Below are 21,487 nucleotides of genomic sequence, written 5' to 3' on the forward strand. Positions count from 1 at the left end.
CTCAGCCTCCGACGCTCCAGGGAAAACAGCCCCAGCCTATTCACCCTCTCCTGATAGCTCAAATCCTCCAATCCTGGCACTGTCTTTGTAAATCTTTTCTGAACCCTTTCAAGTTTAACAACATCTTTCCGATAGGAAGGAGGCCAGAATTGTACGCAGTATTCCAAAAATGGCCTAACCAATGTTCTGTACAGCTGCAACATGACCTCCCAATTCCTATACACAGTGCTCTGACCAATAAAGGAAAGCATACCAAACACTACCTTCACTATCCTACCCACCTGCACCTCTACTTTTCAAGGAACTATGAACCTGTAACTCCAAGGTCTCTTTGTTCAGCACCACACTCCAGGACCTTACTATTAAGTATATAAGTCCTGCTCTGATTTGACTTTCCAAAATACAGTACCTTGCATTTTTCTAAATTAAACTCCATCTGCCACTCCTTAGCCCGTTGGCCCATCTGATCAAGATCCCATTGTAATCGGAGGTAAGCTTCTTTGCTGTCCACTACATCTCCAATTTTGATATCATCTGCAAACTTACTAACTATACCTCTTATGCTCCCATCCAAATCATTTATATAAATGACAAAAAGTAGATGACCCAGCACCAATCCTTGTGGCACTCCTCTGGTCACAGGCCTTCAGTCTGAAAAACAACCCTTCACCATCCGCCTCTGTCTTCCACCGTCTCTAAAACATTGGAAGGGTATTTGTGTGGGGACCAAAACTACGGAAAGAAAAATGTATCAATGATATTAAGTCATGGCTTTTACTTTATGCTCAAGACTGACATGCAAGAAATCAAATTTGGGAAGTATCCATCTATAAAAATCAAGAGAAGAGGGTGCTGGTTGGTTGGTATGGAGGTGGGACAGGAACCATTAATTGACAACCTGGGGATGGGGTAGAGTGGTCACAAATGACCAGTTTCTTCAGTGGGCAGGTCAGTTACCAGGAGGCACAAATTTAAGATGACTAGCGAAAGGATTATAGGGGCATGAGGAAAGGTTTCTTTTTCAGTCAGGGTTGTGTCTGGAACGGTTATGAAGGCAGCCACTCCTTCTGCATCCCCGTGGGAATACTCAGAGACCAATTAGATTCTCTCCACATTGTCTAAGTTTATTTGGCGATTCCACAATGCCTGTTAAGTTTGTGTTGCATCTTTATGCCAGTATGGTCTAACCAATCATTTCTCTTGCTGTTTAAATTGGTATTCCCTTTGGTTTCTTGCCACTGTGAATCCTGATGCAAGACAGTCTCTTCGTGTAAGGAAACGAACATTGCTAAAATGTGCCATGTTTATTCCTGCCATATAGATGTCAACAACTTGAAAGGTGGATCCTCTTTTCTATTTTGGAAACTGATTTTTTAAAAAGAAAGGAGTGAGATTTCCTGATTGTCACCCAGCTTGGTAATTTGCTAACTGCAGGATCTCACTCTCCATCCTTTCACGTTGTTGAGAAACCTAGGTTCGCTTAAAATAGATTTGACCAATCTCTAATTTTTTGATAGGTTATTGAAGTGCGAGGCAATGTTTAATATTGTTGTTTCATTTTATAGCTTATGCAGTTGGCATGGTTTTGACGTTTATTGTTCTGATTGTAACGAAGATGGCACAGCCAGCCTTGTTGTACTTGGTGCCTTGTACCCTTCTCACGTGTGCAGTGACTGCCTGGATTCGAAAGGAAGTGAAAATATTTTGGGCTGGAAGTGATTATGAGGTTAGCAGAATTCCTTAACTCCTCTTTCTATACATTTTTGTATAGAATATAATTAAACCTAATTATGGAAACACCTGTCTGTGTGCGCTAATGGGTCCTCCTTGTGTTTCACTTTTTCTAAATTGTTTTGTTTTTGTTTTGCACTTCATTCCCCCCCAATGAAGAAGCTGGTAGAAAGTCTCCCACTCTTCTGGGAATTGGTTTTCCACCGTCATCCCTCTGAAACAAGAGGCCAATATTTGAATGCATGTTTTGGAAGGGTGCTGCTAGATGCATTATATGAGGAGACACATTGCTCCAAGGTGGAAAGTGGTGCCTTTAGATTGGTAATTCAGAGGGCCGGGCTGGTGTGCTAAATCCCACTTTGGCAGCTGGAACTCAAATTCAGTCAATAAATTTTAGCTGTGATGGTCAGGAGACTAATGTTGATTTTTATACTCAAAATCCATTTGGTTTCCCAAGTCTTTTTTTTTAAAACAAATTTACAGGCCTTTCCTGGCCTGACCTACGTGTGACTCCAGGCTTGCAGCAGTGTGGTTGACGTTTATCTGTCTTCTGAGAATGTTGAGCAAAATCTATCAGGAATACAGCTGGTGATTGGAGAAATTAAAAATGTACAGCTCAGAAATGGGCCCTTTGGCCCACAATATTAAGCCAAACATGACGCCAAATTAAAGTAATCCCTCCTCCTTGCCATTGGTCCATATCTCTTCTTTCCTGTGCTTATCTAAAAGTCTCTTAAACACCCCTATTGTGTCTGCCAGTGGTGGTGGAAAAGGCAATACATTCTAAACTCCTACCATTGCGCCTCTCGCCTTAAATGCATGTCCCCTACTATTAGACATTTCAATCCTGGGGGAAAAAGATTCTGACTTTCAACCCTATCTTTGCATCTCACTTTTATAGACTTCTATCAAGTTTTCCCCTCAGCCTCAGCCTCCGCCACTCCAGAGAAAACAAACCGAGTTTTTCTAGCCTCTCCTTACAGCTTTTACCCTCTAATCCAAGCAGTATCCTGGTAAACCTCTTCTGCACCCTTTCGGAAGCCTCCACGTCCTTCCTGTAATGTGGCAACCAGAATTGAATGCAGTACTCCAAAGTGGCAGAAGCCAAAGTCTTATAAAGCTGCAACGTGACGTCCTGACTCTTGTACTCAATTCCCCAACTAATAAAGGCAAGCATGCTATACGCCGCCTTCATCCTATCTACTTGCATGGTCACCTTTGAGGGAGCTGTGGACTTGAACCCCAGTATCCCTCTGTACATCAATGCTGTTCAGGGTCTCACCATTAACTGTATTCTTTTCCTTAACATTTGATTTCCCAAAGTGCAGCAACATACACATACCCAGATTAAACTTCATCTGCCATTCCTCCACCCATGTCTGCAACTGATCTATATCCCACCGTATCCATTGACAACCTTCTACACTATCCACAACTCCATTGATCTCTATGGTCTGCAAACTTACTAACCCATCCATCTACATTTTCATTCAAGTCAGTTATATGTATCGCAAACAGCAGAGGTCCCTGTATGGATCCCTGTGGAACACCACTAGTCACAGACCTCCAGCCGAAAAAACACACTACACTGCTACCTTGTCTTATATGAGCAAGCCAATTCTGAATCCATATGGCCAAGTCACTGTGGATCCCATGCATCTTGCTCTTGTAGATGAGCCTACCATGAGGAACCATGTCAAAAGCCTTACTAAAATTCATGTGAACAACATCACTGCTCTGCCGTCATCAATCACTTTAGTCATCTCCTCAAAATTCAATCAAGTTAGTAAGACATGAACTGCCCTGCACAAAGCTGACTAAGAAGGCTTAATGTTACCACCTTGAGGGCGATTGACGATGTACAACAAATTTTATCCACAGCTAATCAAAGAGACAAAAAGATCATCTTAAAATCCAGATTTGATTGATAGGATGAAAAATTAACTCGGCACAGTCCTTCAATTTATCACTCATTGGCTACTTTCAAGTAGGTCTGAAACCCTAGGTCATTTGGTTTCAATCTCATTACCAACGTAAGGAAGGTTATTGATATTCTGTGATAGAATGGGCTGCTACTCTTTTATTGGTACTATTCATTTTTACATGTATAATTGCTCAGCCTGTTATTCAGTCCGAAGTCTCCCAGTTTCAAGCAGTATGATAGAAAGGACTCAGCTGCATACAAAATATACTGGCATTCTGGGTAGAATATTTGATGAATGGTTGAGAGTTCTGGATATTTGGATGGCATCATGGTCAGGAAGTGGTGCCTGTTTGAATGGGGTCGCTGTTGAAAAATAATTTGCACCTAATCTCTCTAGGTTTTGGACGTCACCAACGAAGCTTTATTACAAGGTGTGATATACTGGTAATGTTTACAGTAATTAAGCTATCTGCTTCATCAACTTGGCGCTTATGACTGGATTCTCTCAATTCTCTTCTAAATATTCTTTTTATTTCTCTTTGTTGAAGGGTCATTATCTGCACTTCAATTTTGACTAATAAATTTACACTCTGCGTACCAACCCTTTTCTGTTTATTTGGACTTGGATAATTGTGATTCCATCTCTGATCATCTGTGCAACTTGAATTGGTACCATTTGCGTAAACTAGATTCAGATATTCATTCTGACTAATTAAAACAACTTACCAAATGAAAACTTTAAACCTTTGTAACTTGTAATGAATCCAGTTACTCCAGGAAAAAGTAAACTTGGTGATACTTGCTTTGAGAGAAAATTTGGCAGTTTTAAAGGTAAAGTCACCAAAGTCTTACCAGATCATAGGGCTGCTCTCGGTGAGATGACTAGTGTTGTTGCCTCCGGCAAGGAGAGAAGTTAAGAACTTCATGGTAACCTGAACTGGTGTGGGAATTAAACCCATGCTGTTGGCATCAATTTGCATCACAAATCCAGCAATCCGGAAGAAGACCCATAATTTTAATTGGATATCATGGTAGGCATGTGTCTCTTTTCTTCAGTTAAGAGTATTGGGGGCCTAAATTCTACCCAAGCGATGCCTTTGTTTGTGCTGCTTTGCTCTGGGAGCGGGATGATGTCTCTGGCCTGAATGGGCATTGTGTGTAAGCAGGCGCAAGATCAAGTTTCCTCTGCAACACAACAGGCGAAGCCAATTGGCTTTGTTCATGGTGTCAGTCCACACACATTCATAACTTCCTGTGGTAGAGTTGGAGCTCACTAATCTGATATATTCTCTCAATGACCACAACTTAGTACACTTTTTCAAAATCTATCCTACTCCAATCTTGATTTGAATCAAGACTGAAGTTCTCTATAGAATCCAAGCCATGTTCATCTCATGTCCATCTATTTTAGTGTTTGCTGATTTAATCCAGTAATATTTCAGATATTGAGCTACATGGTTTGTTTGAATTGCAAATTCTGGTTTATATAAAAATGGCTTTTGGTATTCAGAGTTGAACTGAGTTTTGACATTCTCTCATTAAAATCCCTTTGGTAAATATCAGAAAAAACCAATGACTGTACTGTGGCATTTACTTTATCAAAGTAGAACAAGCCAAGGAAGTTATTTATGAGTGGGGTGCTGCATCCTCTACCCTTGCTACAAACATCTTTTTTTAAACTAAAGAGTCTCTGGAATCTTGTTCTGAAGTATTTGCAAAAATATGATTGTAAGGGTTTATTTCTCAGGAACTATTTCTAAATCAAACTCAAAAGTACCTGTTTCCATCTTGCTCCAAACTTACTGTGAACAGTTTTTCTAAAGTTTGTTCTTTGTTTGGTCTTCAGGTAAGTTGTATAAGAGTTTGAAAGGCAAAAGTATTATTTTTGTAAATGTTTTTGCAAGATAAGCTGAATGCTGCTGTTCTTTCATGTCTCCCCTCAGATGATGAACCAAGTTGGTACAACGGCTGAGGAGGCAGTTGAGACTCTCTCTGCGCCAGTGTCTGAATATTGCTCAAAGAAATGACAGTTGCTTTCTTGTATTCTAGTTTTCTTTAGAAAAATATTCTAATACCAGTGTCTGACTGATGGACAATAGTGCATCCTGACAATTTCCCTGATAAGCACAACCTTTTACACTTGAACACTTTTTTTTGTAATTACTAATTTACCAAAGATTTTCTTTTAATTGAAGCTTTGAATTGATCATGTACTTTTTACTACTTTGGTAACTTTACTAGATGTACTTCATAATTTCTAAATCATGGAGGATGAATACAATACTTGGTCGCATCTTTTTGGTTGTTGATGGTGGCATGTCCCTCAGAAAGATCAAGTGCCTTGCGTATCATCACCCCCCTGTGAAGATGGTCAGGGAAAGTATCACGAGACTGCAAATTTTCCCTTAAAGTGACAGTTTATTTTAACACCATTTATATTTTCTCAATATTCTGCACCTTTGTGGTTGCAGCAATTGTTCAATTTTGACCAAGTCTCTTCTGCCAGACAAGTTTGATCAAAGAATATTTTGAAAACAAATTTGTCTTGCAGGGTGATCCCATTGATGTGATGCTGTGTAATATCTGATTGATTTATAGCCAATTTTGAATATTGAAATGCATTCTGTGGAACAGGGTGTGTTAATGTTTATAAAGGAATTGTAATCCTTAACTGGGAGGTCCTGCACAGGGAGTGGAAAAACATGTAACTGCCAAAAAATTATTTGTTATTAAATAATTTAGAAACAAATCTGTTCTGATGAATCTGTCTTGCGTGTTTTGTCCTATTTTGTTTCTAAATCAATGATTGGATGTCTCTAAGATTTTCTAAAGTATTGGCTGTTGACTTGGTTGACAACAGAAATTGCAGTCTCATTTTCTACTTTTACATAATGCACCTCTACATTTATGAACAGAGCACCTCTCGTAAAGGGGAATGAGCAGTGAGCATCTTGGAGAAAACCTGTTAGCTGAAGTTTCGTTCAGATCTTGCTCTGATCCACGAACATTAGTATTTTCTGATCATTCAGCTATTCAAACCATTATCATTGGCAATTTTCCAAATGTTTTAACAAAATCCACTGTGAAGCTTATCCTGAAATCTCAACTAAGAATTTGCTTTTAATTAAAGGTATTCACAACTTAATTACGGCACAAGTAGCTAGTTCAAAGTTTGTGCGAAGATTTGTAGCTCGGGTGCTCGTTGCTGTGGTTCTGTTCGCCGAGCTGGAAGTTTTTGTTGCAAATGTTTCGTCCCCTGTCTAGGCGACATCATCAGTGCTTGGGAGCCTCCTGCGAAGCGCTTCTTTGATGTTTCCTCCGGTGTTTATAGTGGTCTGTCCCTGCCGCTTCCGGTTGTCAGTTTCAGCTGTCCGCTGTAGTGGTCGGTATATTGGGTCCAGGTCGATGTGTTTGTTGATGGAGTTTGTGGATGAATGCCATGCCTCTAGGAATTCCCTGGCTGTTCTCTGTCTGGCTTGCCCTATGATAGTAGTGTTGTCCCAGTCGAATTCATGTTGCTTATTGTCTGCGTGTGTGGCTACTAAGGATAGCTGGTCGTGTCGTTTCGTGGCTGGTTGATGTCAACTAGCCACGAAACGACACGACCAGCTATCCTTAGTAGCCAAACACGCAGACAACAAGCAACATGAATTCGACTGGGACAACACTACTATCATAGGGCAAGCCAGACAGAGAACAGCCAGGGAATTGCTAGAGGCATGGCATTCATCCACAAACTCCATCAACAAACACATCGACCTGGATCCAATATACCAACCACTACAGCGGACAGCTGAAACTGACAACCGGAAGCGGCAGGGACAGACCACTATAAACACCGGAGGAAACATCAAAGAAGCGCTTCGCAGGAGGCTCCCAAGCACTGATGATGTCGCCTAGCCAGGGGACGAAACATTTGCAACAAAAACTTCCAGCTCGGCGAACAGAACCACAGCAACAAGTAGCTAGATTTTGCTGCAGACTGATTTGATCTTAATGGAAAATAGAATTGTGTGCGGAAATCTAGCTGCTTTGTCTGAATTAGATTTAAATGGAATATAATAAAGATCTCCACTATATTCAATGAATGTATTAATAGGAATCTGGAACACTGGCTAGGAGAAAAAAACAAAACTAGTGGAAAAGTTAATTGTTGGATGTGTATTGAGAAGGATAGCATGAAAGAAAGATAAACGTGGAGTGTCTTTGGACCACAGTAAATAAACCTTTTTTTGATTAATTTTTCTTTTTGGATGAATGAGCTAAGATGGCTTTTTGTATATGAGTGCTTGTCTCCATATTGAGGCTGCCACCTAAACTTAGAAACTACAGTAGATCAAGCCAGTCAATCTGGTGCATTTCCAATGAAGACAATTGGAAGTGGCTAACTATAGGTTCTAGGTTATGATTACAAATAAAACTCCTATCCTTAGTTAACTGTTTGTTTTCATCTAAATTATGGAGCTTGCTGTCCTGTTTATGCAGGGTCATCTATGTGGGAAGTAATTTGTTTTACTGTTAAAATAGATGTGTACTTAGTTTTTATCCAGCAGAGGTCTCTGATAGCATTAAGATTCGAACCTTGGTTTTTGGAACTTAGGATTTGCTGATAGACATTTTGACTACCAGCCCAACAAGATATCAGCTTAGTGCTGTTTGGAAGCAGGTGCAAAAAAATATACTGATGGATGAAAGTCATTTGTATGGCTAAGCATTTTAGTGACTAGAAATCTTGCAATGTGAGGTGCTGTCAGAGACTTGCTCTCTAACAGCCTTGCTAGCATTGTATTTAAGACATCAGTTAGCCTATCTAGTTCTAATAAAGGGTCACAAACCTGAAACATTAACTCAATTTCTTTCTCCACAGATGCTGCTCAACCTTATTAGCAGCTGGGAAAACTGATAATCATGCTATCAATTCTGATGAAAAGCCACTGGACTCAACAGCAACTCTGTTTTCTTTCCAGATTTGCTGCTGAGTTTCACTAGCAATTTCTGTTATGTTTCAGATTTTCAGCATCTGCAGTTTTGTTTTATTTAAGTCAATTTTGAATCCAACTTGTCACTTTTCCTTTGATCCCATGGCCCTGCTTTTTTAATCCATCTCCCATAGTGACCTTGTTGAAGCCTTTGCTAATGCAGAAAGCACTACACTCATCAGTTTTCCTTGTTAGCTTTTTTTAAAAAAAATGGTAAGTTGAAATGGGGCATGTAAGTGGGTAACTCTAAATCGCATGTTTTTAAAAATTCTACTTGAGCAGTTGACTTAACTTAAATGGGTCTTGTTGAAATCCTTTATACAATCAAAAGTACAATGTGTTTGCATATTCTGTGATGCAGCAATAACGTGAGGTACCAGAGTTATGCAAGACCAGCAGTTCTGCTCTCCATCCAGCATGTGTTTTGCAATAATTGACTTTCAGCACAGCAACAATTGAGGAATACATTGGGATGTTCATCTGAGTTGTAAGGCTACTTGCTCATGTTCATGTAGTGTTTCTGGCAAGTGTAATTGTTTTATCAACCTGTTCAGAGATGTTATGACACCTCTGGACCTGAAAGGTAGGACATTACTGCTTCACTACAAGAATCCCTTTCTGGGAAGTGTATATTTATGGATATGAAACAAAGCTGGGACACAAATTTGATTGGATACTCTCACTTCTGGAATATACCTCTGCAGTCACTGGTATGATGGAGTACTTGACCTCTGAATATTTGGCACCAGTTAATCTGTAGGGGAAAGGCAAATTGGAAGGTGGACTATTTAGGCCACTTTCTGCTGAATGATTTCCAAACTCCTGAATAATAAGTGAGAATGAAGGTGGCTGTATATTATGGAAGAGAGGAGCTGATTTCCCCAACACAGCATAGTGAATGGTTAAGATCGAGATTGTGGAAGTACGGTATTCAGGCTGGCAGTAAGCCATGTTGTTTCTACAAACACAGAGCAGAGAAATTTCCTGATTAAACCTATAGAATGCCACAAGTGTGTACGCCCTCACATCAAGGACATGAAGTGCCCTTGCAATTAGTATGCTAGTGATAGTTGCCACACAGTCATGCCTGGTTTAAATGCACCTCTTCTCCCACCTCCAGAGGGGATTAAAACGATGTATTATGTGGCTCCCCCAATGGCACATTTGGTAAGTGTATCTGAAGACCGTAACCTAATACTTGTTGTTTACATGGACACCACAACTGAGTAAATATAGTTATCTAATAAGTTCTAAGCATTTGTTGTGCACAGAATAACATCAAGAAATGTTACAACGTTGTAATCTAATTATGTGGCTACGCTGTGAACAAATTTCAGATAACTTGCATAAACTCCCTTCACATGGTACAATACCCCACAGAGGCTATCAGGGGCATTGTAAACAAATACCTTGATGGTCAAATGCAGATGACCAAAAGCTTGCTTGATGGAAAAGGTTTAAAGGATGGATTTCAAGGAGTCAAATGAGTTGCTATGATTCAGGAGGATGGGGGTTGGGAGGGTGAGTGTTTTTAGGAGAATTCCAGAATGGAAGACCCAGGCATCTAAAGGCACAATATCTATGGTAGGTCAATCAAGATCTGGGATATGCAAAATCCAAAATTGGAGAACTGTTGATTATGGGTCTAGGAGAGTTTAGACTTTGTTTTAAGCAGGATTTTAAATTGAGACGTTTAACCATGACCTAATATAGGTCAGAGTAAGTGGTATTCCTGGTGTTCAGATTACATCTCCAACTATGGCAGTTTATAACTGTTTATATCTGTCTCATCTCTGGATTATAACCTGTCTAAACCTCAAAGTGCGATTAAGTGGTACACGGATTATCAATTTCCTTTTTATATTTTCTCGGTGATAAATTATTTGACTTTTTTGCGTTCAGTGCAACAATTCATGCAAAGTAGTTTCCCTTTTTTGAATATTTGTTTATTTTGAAAACAGTAGTGAGAATAGTGGGTGACAGGATCAGTGAAGGAGGGGATGAATTGATGTGATTAACATTGCTACAGATTTTTCTGTTGGGAAGGAGTGCATAATTGTTTTTTGTGTATAAATGCTACAGTCTTTTTACAAACATTTCATTCAAATTCTTTCTTGTGATGGCCCATTGTCTGTTCTCTGCTCCACATCTGGTTCATGTGTATAGGTTGGATTTCTGAGATATAGTGGTTGACAACCCAGAAGGACATGAGTTTGACTGATATTTCAGTTAATAGATTAGAGTGTTGCTGGAAAAGCACAGCAGTTCAGGCAGCATCCGAGGAGCAGGAAAATCAACGTTTCGGGCAAAAGCCTACACTGGAATTGTTTTAGTACATTGTTTATAATACAATGCTTTTTAAAATTTTGGTTCTTATTCATTTGTGCATTTTAAAAGTAAAACTAGCAATCTATCTACAACGAACTTTGTGGAATTTACTGAAGGGATGGTAAAATGAAATTGGAAAATGGAGGTTTTGCGCTTTCAAACTAAAATAAAGCAATGATTTCGTGGGGGTGGGGTGGTAGAAAAGGGTTTGTGGTTAACACAGTAACTAGGTGTTTATGAAATCCTTGGGAGGTCGTTGCTAAGTACATTTACAGTTAGGGCTTTTAAAACCATTTTCACAGGAATCTTGTTTAATGTTAGGAGAATGTTGGTGCATTTTGGTTTTTCTTCCCGTGGAAGATTGGGCATAATGGTTTTGAAGTATTAAATATAAAACATTAGGCTTTTCAAAGATATGCTGCATTCTCCCATGTGCAGACGAGTAGAAAGTGACAGCTTTAAAACGCAGAGAAGATTATTGATTTAGGGGCCTGGGCTGCTCGAAAACCCATGGACCCTGGAGCTCAAAGTCTGCCCTTCACCACGTGACGGTTGTCATAGAAATAACGTGAAGGGGCGGGGCCTCGGCGACCAAACGTCACGTCGCTGCTGAAGCCAATCAGAGTGAGCGTGGAGGTCAGGTGAGCCGGTGTTTCCCCGCCCCCTTGATCACATGATGCCTGCTAGGCCGCAGCCTCACTCCTAGAGCCAGCGATGAGACAAGCTGCAGCTGCTGCTGGGCCCGCGCCTTCTCATCACCGCGTTTGCCCGGCTCCTAACTCCAGATCCCGAGCCCCAGCTCGTCCATGGCTCAAGGCCACGTGGAGCTTGTCCCGCTGCTGCATCCGTGAACAGAATGGTAGGTCACCGGGCTCCGCACCTCCCGGGCGCCGCGGCCCCCCCCCCCACACACCCCCTCCCCCCACACCCCCACCCCCCCCCCCCACACCCCCTCCCCCCCCCACACCCCCTCCCCCCCCCCCACCCCCTCCCCCCCCCCCCCCACCCCCTCCCCCCCCCCCCACACCCTCCCCCTCCCCCCCCCACACACCCCCTCCCCCCCCCAACCCCTCCCCCCCCCACACACCCCCTCCCCCCCACACACACCCTCCCCCCCCCACACACCCCCTCCCCCCCCCCCCACCCCCTCCCCCCACACACACCCTCCCCCCCCACACACCCCCTCCCCCCCCCACACACCCCCTCCCCCCACACACCCCCTCCCGCCACCCCCTCCCCCCCCACACCCCCTCCCCCCCCCACACCCCCTCCCCCCCCACACCCCCTCCCCCCCCACACCCCCTCCCCCCCCCACACCCCCTCCCCCCCACACACCCCCTCCCCCCCCACACACCCACTCCCCCCCCCCCCACACCCCCTCCCCCCCACACCCCCTCCCCCCCCACACCCCCTCCCCTGCCACACCCCCTCCCCCCCCACACACCCCCTCCCCCCCCACACACCCCCTCCCCCCCCACACACCCCCTCCCCCCCCACACACCCACTCCCCCCCCACACCCCCTCCCCCCACACCCCCTCCCCCCACACCCCCTCCCCCCACACCCCTCCCGCCACACCCCCTCCCCCCCCACACACCCCCTCCCCCCCCCCACACCCCCTCCCCCCCACACCCCCTTCCCCCCCCCACACCCCCTCCCCCCACACCCCCTCCCCCCCCACACACCCCCTCCCCCCCCACACCCCCTCCCCCCCCCACACCCTCCCCCCCCACACCCCCTTCCCCCCCCACACCCCCTCCACACCCCCTCCCCCCCACACACCCCCTCCCCCCCCACACCCCCTCCACACCCCCTCCCCCCCCACACACCCCCTCCCCCCCACACACCCCCTCCCCCCCCACACACCCCCTCCCCCCCCACACACCCCCTCCCCCCCACACACCCCCTCCCGTCACCCCCTCCCCCCCCACACACCCCTCCCCCCCCACACACCCCTCCCCCCCCACACACCCCTCCCCCCCCACACACCCCTCCCCCCCCACACACCCCTCCCCCCCACACCCCCTCCCCCCCCCCCAGACCCCCTCCCCCCCCCCACACCCCCTCCCCCCCACACCCCCTCCCCCCCCCACACCCCCTCCCCCCCACACCCCCTCCCCCCACACCCCCTCCCCCCACACACCCCCTCCCCCCACACACCCCCTCCCCCCCACACACCCCCTCCCCCCCACACACCCCCTCCCCCCCACACACCCCCTCCCCCCACACACCCCCTCCCCCCCACACACCCCTCCCCCCCACACACCCCCTCCCCCCCACACACCCCCTCCCGCCACCCCCTCCCCCCCACACACCCCTCCCCCCCACACACCCCCTCCCCCCCACACACCCCCTCCCCCCCACACACCCCCTCCCCCCCACACACCCCCTCCCGCCACCCCCTCCCCCCCCACACCCCCTCCCCCCCCACACCCCCTCCCCCCCCCACACCCCACACCCCCTCCCCCCCACACCCCCTCCCCCCCACACCCCCTCCCCCCCCCCACACCCCCTCCCCCCCCCACACCCCTCCCCCCCCACACCCCTCCCCCCCCACACCCCCTCCACACCCCCTCCCCCCCCACACACCCCCTCCCCCCCACACCCCCCCACACCCCCTCCCCCCCACACACACCCCTCCCCCCCACACCCCCTCCACACCCCCTCCCCCCCCACCCCCTCCCCCCCACACACCCCCTCCCCCCCACCCCCTCCACACCCCCTCCCCCCCCCACACCCCCTCCCCCCCCCACACCCCCTCCCCCCCCACACCCCCTCCCCCCCCACACCCCCTCCCCCCCCCACACCCCCTCCCCCCCCCACACCCCCTCCCCCCCCCACACCCCCTCCCCCCCCACACCCCCTCCCGCCACCCCCTCCCCCCCCACACACCCCCTCCCCCCCACACACCCCCTCCCCCCCACACACCCCCTCCCGCCACCCCCTCCCCCCCCACACACCCCCTCCCCCCCACACACCCCCTCCCCCCCACACACCCCTCCCCCCCACACACCCCCTCCCCCCCACACACCCCCTCCCCCCCACACACCCCTCCCGCCACCCCCTCCCCCCCCACACCCCCTCCCCCCCCACACCCCCTCCCCCCCCCCACACCCCACACCCCCTCCCCCCCACACCCCCTCCCCCCCCCACACCCCCTCCCCCCCCCACACCCCCTCCCCCCCCACACCCCCTCCCCCCCCCCACACCCCCTCCCCCCCCCACACCCCCTCCCCCCCACACCCCCTCCCCCCCCACACCCCCTCCACACCCCCTCCCCCCCCACACACCCCCTCCCCCCCACACCCCCCCACACCCCCTCCCCCCCCACACACCCCCTCCCCCCCCACACCCCCTCCACACCCCCTCCCCCCCCCACACCCCCTCCCCCCCCCACACCCCCTCCCCCCCACACACCCCCTCCCCCCCCACACACCCCCTCCCCCCCCACCCCCTCCACACCCCCTCCCCCCCCCACACCCCCTCCCCCCCCCCACACCCCCTCCCCCCCCCCACACCCCCTCCCCCCCCCACACCCCCTCCCCCCCCCACACCCCCTCCCCCCCCCACACCCCTCCCCCCCCCACACCCCCTCCCCCCCCCACACCCCCTCCCCCCCCACACCCCCTCCCCCCCCCTCCCCCCCACACCCCCTCCCCCCCACACCCCCTCCCCCCCACAACCCCTCCCCCCCCACACACCCCCTCCCCCCCCCACACACCCCCTCCCCCCCCACACACCCACTCCCCCCCCCACACCCCCTCCCCCCCACACCCCCTCCCCCCACACCCCCTCCCGCCACACCCCCTCCCCCCCCACACACCCCCTCCCCCCCCCACACCCCCTCCCCCCCACACCCCCTCCCCCCCCACACCCCCTTCCCCCCCCACACCCCCTCCCCCCACACCCCCTCCCCCCCCACACACCCCCTCCCCCCCCCCCACACCCCCTTCCCCCCCCACACCCCCTCCACACCCCCTCCCCCCCCACACACCCCCTCCCCCCCCCACACCCCCTCCACACCCCCTCCCCCCCCACACACCCCCTCCCCCCCCACACCCCCTCCCCCCCCCACACCCCCTCCCCCCCCACACCCCCTCCCCCCCCACACACCCCCTCCCCCCCCCACACCCCCCCCCCACACCCTCCCCCCTCACACCCTCCCCCCTCACCCCCCCCCCCTCACACCCTCCCCCCCTCTCACACCCTCCCTCCCCCCCCCTCACACCCTCCCTCCCCCCTCACACCCTCCCTCCCCCCCCCTCACACCCTCCCTCCCCCCTCACACCCTCCCCCCCCCCTCACACCCTCCCCCCCCCCTCACACCCTCCCCCCCCTTCACACCCTCCCCCCCCCCTCACACCCTCCCCCCCCCTCACACCCTCCCCCCCCCCTCACACCCTCCCCCCCCCTCACACCCTCCCCCCCCACACCCTCCCCCCCCCTCACACCCTCCCTCCCCCCCCCTCACACCCTCCCTCCCCCCCCCTCACACCCTCCCTCCCCCCCCCTCACACCCTCCCTCCCCCCCCCTCACACCCTCCCTCCCCCCCCCTCACACCCTCCCTCCCCCCCCCTCACACCCTCCCTCCCCCCCCCTCACACCCTCCCTCCCCCCCCCTCACACCCTCCCTCCCCCCCCCTCACACCCTCCCTCCCCCCCCCTCACACCCTCCCTCCCCCCCCCTCACACCCTCCCTCCCCCCCCCCTCACACCCTCCCTCCCCCCCCCCTCACACCCTCCCTCCCCCCCCCACACACCCTCCCTCCCCCCCCCACACACCCTCCCTCCCCCCCCCACACACCCTCCCCCCCCCCCCCCCACACACACCCTCCCCCCCACTCACCCCCCCCACCCTCCCCCTCCCCCCTTGGGGATTCAATTTGGCTGGTATCCCTCCAAATGTTTATTTATGTACTTATCTAAAACTGTGACTTTACCCGCATCCATCACTTTCTATGGAAGTTCACTCCATACACAAACCATTCTGTAACAAAAAAAAATTGCCCCTCGGGTCTTTTTAAAACCTTTCTTCCCTCAATTTAAAATATGCCCCTTAGTTTTGAAATCCCCACTCTAGGGAACATAGGTATAGCTAGTAAGTTTGCAGATGACTTCAAAATTGGAGGTGTAGTGGAGAGCGAAGAAAGTTACCTCTGAGTACAATGGGATCTTGATCAGATGGGCCAACGGGCTGAGGTGTGGCCCATGGAGTTTAATTTAGATAATGCGAGGTGCTGCATTTTGGGAAAGCAAATCTTAGCGGGACGTATACACTTAATGGTCAAGTCCTGGGGAGTGCTGCTGAACAAAGACCTTGGAGTGCAGTTGTAGGTAGATAGGATTGTGAAGAAGGTGTTTGATATGCTTTCCTTTATTGGCCAGAGTATTGAGTACAGGAGTTGGGAGGTCATGTTACAGCTGTACAGGGCATTGGTTCGGCCGGGTTCAGAGGGATATGGGCCAAGTGCTGGCAAATGAGACTAGATTAGGTTAGGATAAGTGGTTGGTGTGGACGAGTTGTACTGAAGGGTCTGTTTCCGTGCTGTACGTCTGTGACCTACCATTCATCTTACCTACTCATGATTTTATAAACCCCTATTAGGTCATCTGTCAACGTCCTGTGCTTCAGTGGGGGAAGAAAATGTCCCTGCCTCTTTTTATAACTCAAACCCTCCATTCCTGGCAACATCCTGTAAATCTCTTTGGAGCCCTCTCCATCTTAATAACAGGGAGACTCAAACATGACACAGTTAGATAATCTTTTTCAACTGTCCACTATACCACCAATTTTGGTGTCACCTGCAGATTTACTAGCCATGCTTTTCATATTCTCATCTAAACCATTTATGTAAATAACAGCAGACTCAACAACGCTCCAACAACGCCTGCTGGTCACAGGCCTCCAGTCCCAAAAAAACTCTCTATCATCAATCTCTGTCTCATTAAGCCAATTTTATATTCAATTGGCAAGCTCACCCAGAATCCCATGTGATCAACTTTAGATTACCTACAGTGTGGAAACAGGCCCTTTGGCCCAACAAGTCCATACCAACCCTCTGAAGAGTAACCCACCCAGACCCATTCCCCTAACTAATGCACTTAACACTATGGTTACTTTAACCATGGGCAATTTATCAAGGCCAATTCACCTGACCTATACATCTTTGGATTGTGGGAGGAAACAGGTGGAAACCCACGCAGACATGGGGAGAACGTGCACACTCCACACAAACAGTTGCCTGAGGTACGAATTGAACCCGGGTCCCTGGTGCTGTGAGGCAGCAGTGCTAACCACTGAGCCACCATGCTGCCCCAGGCAGATCCTTGTCAAAGGCTTTACTAAATTCCAAGTAACAATGTCTACTGCTTTGCTGTCATCGGTCATCTTGGTTACTTCCTCGAAAAACTCAGTCAAGCTGGTGAGACACTATTTCCCTTGCACAAAACCATGCTGATCCCTATTCCTTGCATCTCCAAATGCATATAAACCTTATTTTTCAGAATCACTTCCAACAATTTACCCACCACCAAAGTCAGTCTCACAGGTCTATGTTTTCCGGGCTTTTCCTTACATCCCTCCTTAAAGAAAGGGTTAGGCACTCCAGTCATTTAGCATCTCATCCATATTTATAAATGATACAAGTATTTCAGCAACAGGCCCTGCAATTTCCTCCCTATCTTCCCACAAAATTCTGAGATACAGTAGATCAGGCCCTGGAGATTTATCCACCTTTATATTTTACAAGATCTCTGCACTTCCTCTTCTGTAATGTGAACTGTTTTCGAAATACCAATATTTATTTCTTTGTGATCTCTAGCCTCCATTTCTTTCTCCTCAGTAAAAACTGACATGAAATATTCATTTAATATCTCTATCACTTCCTGAGGTTCAACAGGACGACTTCTATGATCTGTGAGGGGCCCTACTGTCTGTCTCGTTGCTCTTAATGTACTTAGAATCTCTTTCGATTACCCTTAATCTTATTTGCCAAGACTATCTCATATTCTTAATAACTGAAATTACAGATTCTATAGTTAATACAACCTGAATGCAGCATCACTGAATAGTACTGGCCATTGAAAGAAATTGTTAGAAAAAGTTCTCAGTATTCACAGACCTATGCAGTATGGAAACACACCCTTTGGTCCAACTCGTGCATGCCAACCAGATATCCTAAATTAATCTAGTCCCATTTGCCAGCATTTGGCCATATCCATATAAACCCCTCCTATTCATGTACTCATCCAGGTGCCTTTTAAATGTTGTAATTGTACCAGCCTCCTCCACTTCCTCTGGCAGCTCATTGCATCCACGTACCACCCTGTGGGTGATAAAGTTACCCCATAAGTTCCTCTTAAATCTTTCCCCTCTCACCTTAAACCTATGCCCCTGAATTTGAACTCCCCTACACTGGGGAAAAGACCTTGGCTATTCACCCTATCCATATCCCTCATCTTATAAACTTTTATAATGTCACCCCTCAGCCTCCAGAGAAAACAACCTAGCTAGTAACATCATTGAGGGCCATTAAGCTTAGTAACATGAAAGAATTACTCAACTAGACTTGAGTACAATTTCATGGAACCCTATTTGTATCACTTTGTGACTGACAAATGTGTCTTGGAACATAATAGGCATGGTCGCAAGAAATGGCAGTGTCATGTTTCGTATCCACAGAATTTTCTGGCGTGGTTTATATTGTTGTTTTCTCTCCAAGCTTTCAATACGTGTCATCCTTCTCCAGTTATTAACACAGTACATAATTGGATCTCTGCCACTTAGTAGCAATGCATATCACAAACTTAATCTTTTCATCTTCCTAATTATTAGGCATAACCTCGGACTTGAAATAGGGAAGGTGAAATATTGTTAATTGTCAAATCTGTAGAGAAGGAGCCTTTGCTACTGTCTACCTACACACGACATAAGATTTGGTTTGAGGCTGAGAAATGTTCGGTAAAACTGAGAGATAATATTTCCTATATTCTGACACTCACTACATGGTTTATAATGGTCTTTGCTGATTGTGTACATTCTTTTGCTTCCAATCCTAATGTTAATATTGTTGAGTAAATGTGCGCCATTATTTTTGGTTAATCATTAGTGTTCAATTTCACCATAAATTGCATGCTATCATTTAGGTCATGACGGTTGTCAGTCTGATTTCATTGTTTGGTATCATCGAATAATCATGGTGTTTAGTGCTTTGAAAGTAAGACCTCTGATTAGTGTTTAATACTGAGGAATGGTAAACATTATTACAGCTTGATCTGATTGGTTGTTAAATAATTTTACAATGCATGTCATGAACCTATTGTTTATTATTGACTAATTTAACTTCAGAGCTAATGCTCAATCTTTATTACAAGAAACAGATATAGTTTTGAGAGTATTAATGATTTCAGACCTTCATTGTCAGGCATATCCCGCTTTTTGAACGTTCGCTTTATGCAATTTAGCATTTATGAAAGACCTGCATAAGTACCTGTTTTCACGAAAGAGGGTTTTTGCTTTTATGAAAAGCGGCGATGCTTTTTCAAATTTAAATAATGCACCTTCATTTTCCGCCATTTCCAGCCTGTAAAAGGTTTTCTGGGAATGCTCTAGTTTCGGATAGTGGGGGTCACCTGTATTAATATTTTGTATATCAATGTTCAATGGTTTTAATAATTTAATTTGACATTTTGCGGTTGTGTTGAACTCATGTCGACAATTGAAGAGAAGGAGGCCTGGAAAAACTAATCACAAATAATCAACATTTTATGTAAAAAGAAAAATATTGGAAATTAACAATAGGTCCATTATTATTTGAAAAAGGAAAAGAAACATTTATTTAGATAGATAACAATCAAAATTAAATAAAGATGTGATTACTTTGTATTGAGAAAATAATTATCTAATTTGTCAGAATCAATATGGCTTTATAAAAGCCAAATCATATTTGAAAATCCTGAGAGAAGATTTTGACCATGTTTCTAGCAAAGTATATACAGTGGAACATTGCATTTGGGTTTCTAGAAGATGCTTGATAAGTCCCATTCAGGAGGTTAATAAACAAAAATTAAGACACATAGTATACTAGAATGGGTTGAAGCTTGATTTAAAAGGCAGAAAGCAGAGAATAAGAATAAATAGGTCATTTTCAAGTTGGCAGGTGTACCACGAGTGGAGTGCTTAAATCAGTGTCTGGACCCAGCTGTTCACAATCTATATTAATAATTTGGCTATAGGGCTAATTTAGAATTTTTCTAGTTTGCAGATGCTGCAAGACTTGGGAGTGAGAGTTGAAGATGCAGAAAAGCTTCAGGCTGAGTGAATGGGCAGATGGAATATGTGATTTAGTATGAGGTTGAACAAATGTATAGAGCATTTCCTAAATGGTTTTGGAAAGTGATGTCCAAAAAGGCTTAGGTGTCCTTGTTCATATGTTGAAAGCTAATGCAGGTGCAGCAGTAATTCAAAAGGCAAACAGTACACTAGCCTTGAGTACAGGAATTAAAAAGTCCAGCTCCAGTTGTATAGGACACTGTATAGACTGCACCTTAATTGGTGTGAACAGTTCTGCTTCTGTCATCTAAAGAACGATGAATAGATGGAGTGCAGTAGAAGTTCACTCGACTGATTCCTGGATTGGTGGGACAGTAGCAGGGTAGAACTTTCTGGAATTTAGAAAAATGAGAGGTAATTCATAGAAATTATTAAAGATTTAAAGAGGAGATGCACAAAGAATATTTCCTTTGGCTGTGGGGCGTACAGCCAGGCAGGAGTATGGTGAGGCTGGCAGTTTCAGAATGAAAGGCGCTTAGAACTGAGCTGAGGAGGAATATCTTCAAGTAGAGGGTAGTGAATCTTTGGAGTTCTACCCTTCAGAATAGTGGAACCCCAGGCATTGAGTATGTTTACTACAGAAAGTGATACATTTTAAATTAATAACATTGAGAGGTCTGGGATAGCACAGGAGTATAGTGTTGAGGTAAATGACCCCCACCATGATTGAGAATGTTGAAGCAGACTCGAGGGGCTGAATGGCTTACCCTGCTCGTACGTTCTTATACCGGGCCAAAGACAAAGCTATTAAGTGGATTATTCAGAAGCTGATTCAGAGATAGAGCCATACATGAGACGAATGACCAAAGATTGGGACCTGGTTTTAAGCTGTTGTTACAATGGGCTAGAGAAAAGCTGGCACATTTTGGGTTGAAATTAAAGGACTTGGAGATGGAAATTTTAAAGCTCATAAAATTGTAGCGCTACCAACATCAGTCAGTGAAGATCGGAAGTGACTGATTGTTACTTTGTATGGGATTGAATATCAGCAGGAGAATTTTAAATTATACACGATCAGTGTCCAGAGGAGACGGCAATATCCTGGCTTTGGTGATTTAAAAGTTCAGAGGCAGAGGTTGGAAATTTTAGAAGTCGAAGTATTCAGTCTTTATGGTGGACAGAATTCAGTGTCAGATAAAGTAACCTTTTGCTATTCTGACATTTTGTCTGTGAATTTGATATAATTTTAATTGC

General features: G+C 47.4%; 2 protein-coding genes across 4 annotated transcripts in view; both read left to right on the forward strand.

Moving 5' to 3' along the window:
* sppl2a (signal peptide peptidase like 2A) overlaps positions 1-6,404 on the forward strand; it is a 39,633-nt gene extending 33,229 nt beyond the window's left edge. The window contains exons 14-16 of one of the 3 annotated variants that reach the window (XM_087981321.1): positions 1,566-1,726; positions 4,053-4,099; positions 5,599-6,404. In XM_087981321.1, coding sequence (XP_087837447.1) covers positions 1,566-1,726; positions 4,053-4,099; position 5,599 — 209 coding nt within the window. In that variant the 3' untranslated portion in view covers positions 5,600-6,404. The remainder of the gene's footprint in view (positions 1-1,565; positions 1,727-4,052; positions 4,100-5,598) is intronic. The other 2 variants (XM_087981320.1, XM_087981319.1) reach the window with 2 other exon arrangements.
* A 5,262-nt stretch (positions 6,405-11,666) lies between these two features.
* Positions 11,667-21,487, forward strand: part of trpm7 (transient receptor potential cation channel, subfamily M, member 7) — a 199,448-nt gene continuing 189,627 nt past the window's right edge. The window contains exon 1 of the mRNA XM_087981216.1: positions 11,667-11,821. Within this exon, the coding sequence (XP_087837342.1) occupies positions 11,819-11,821 (3 nt within the window). The 5' untranslated portion in view covers positions 11,667-11,818. The remainder of the gene's footprint in view (positions 11,822-21,487) is intronic.

The sequence above is a fragment of the Chiloscyllium plagiosum genome, unplaced genomic scaffold, assembly GCF_037043375.1.
Source record: "Chiloscyllium plagiosum isolate Xiang-an unplaced genomic scaffold, Cpla_swu_hap1 HiC_scaffold_39, whole genome shotgun sequence".
NCBI classification, from domain to species: Eukaryota; Metazoa; Chordata; class Chondrichthyes; order Orectolobiformes; family Hemiscylliidae; genus Chiloscyllium; species Chiloscyllium plagiosum.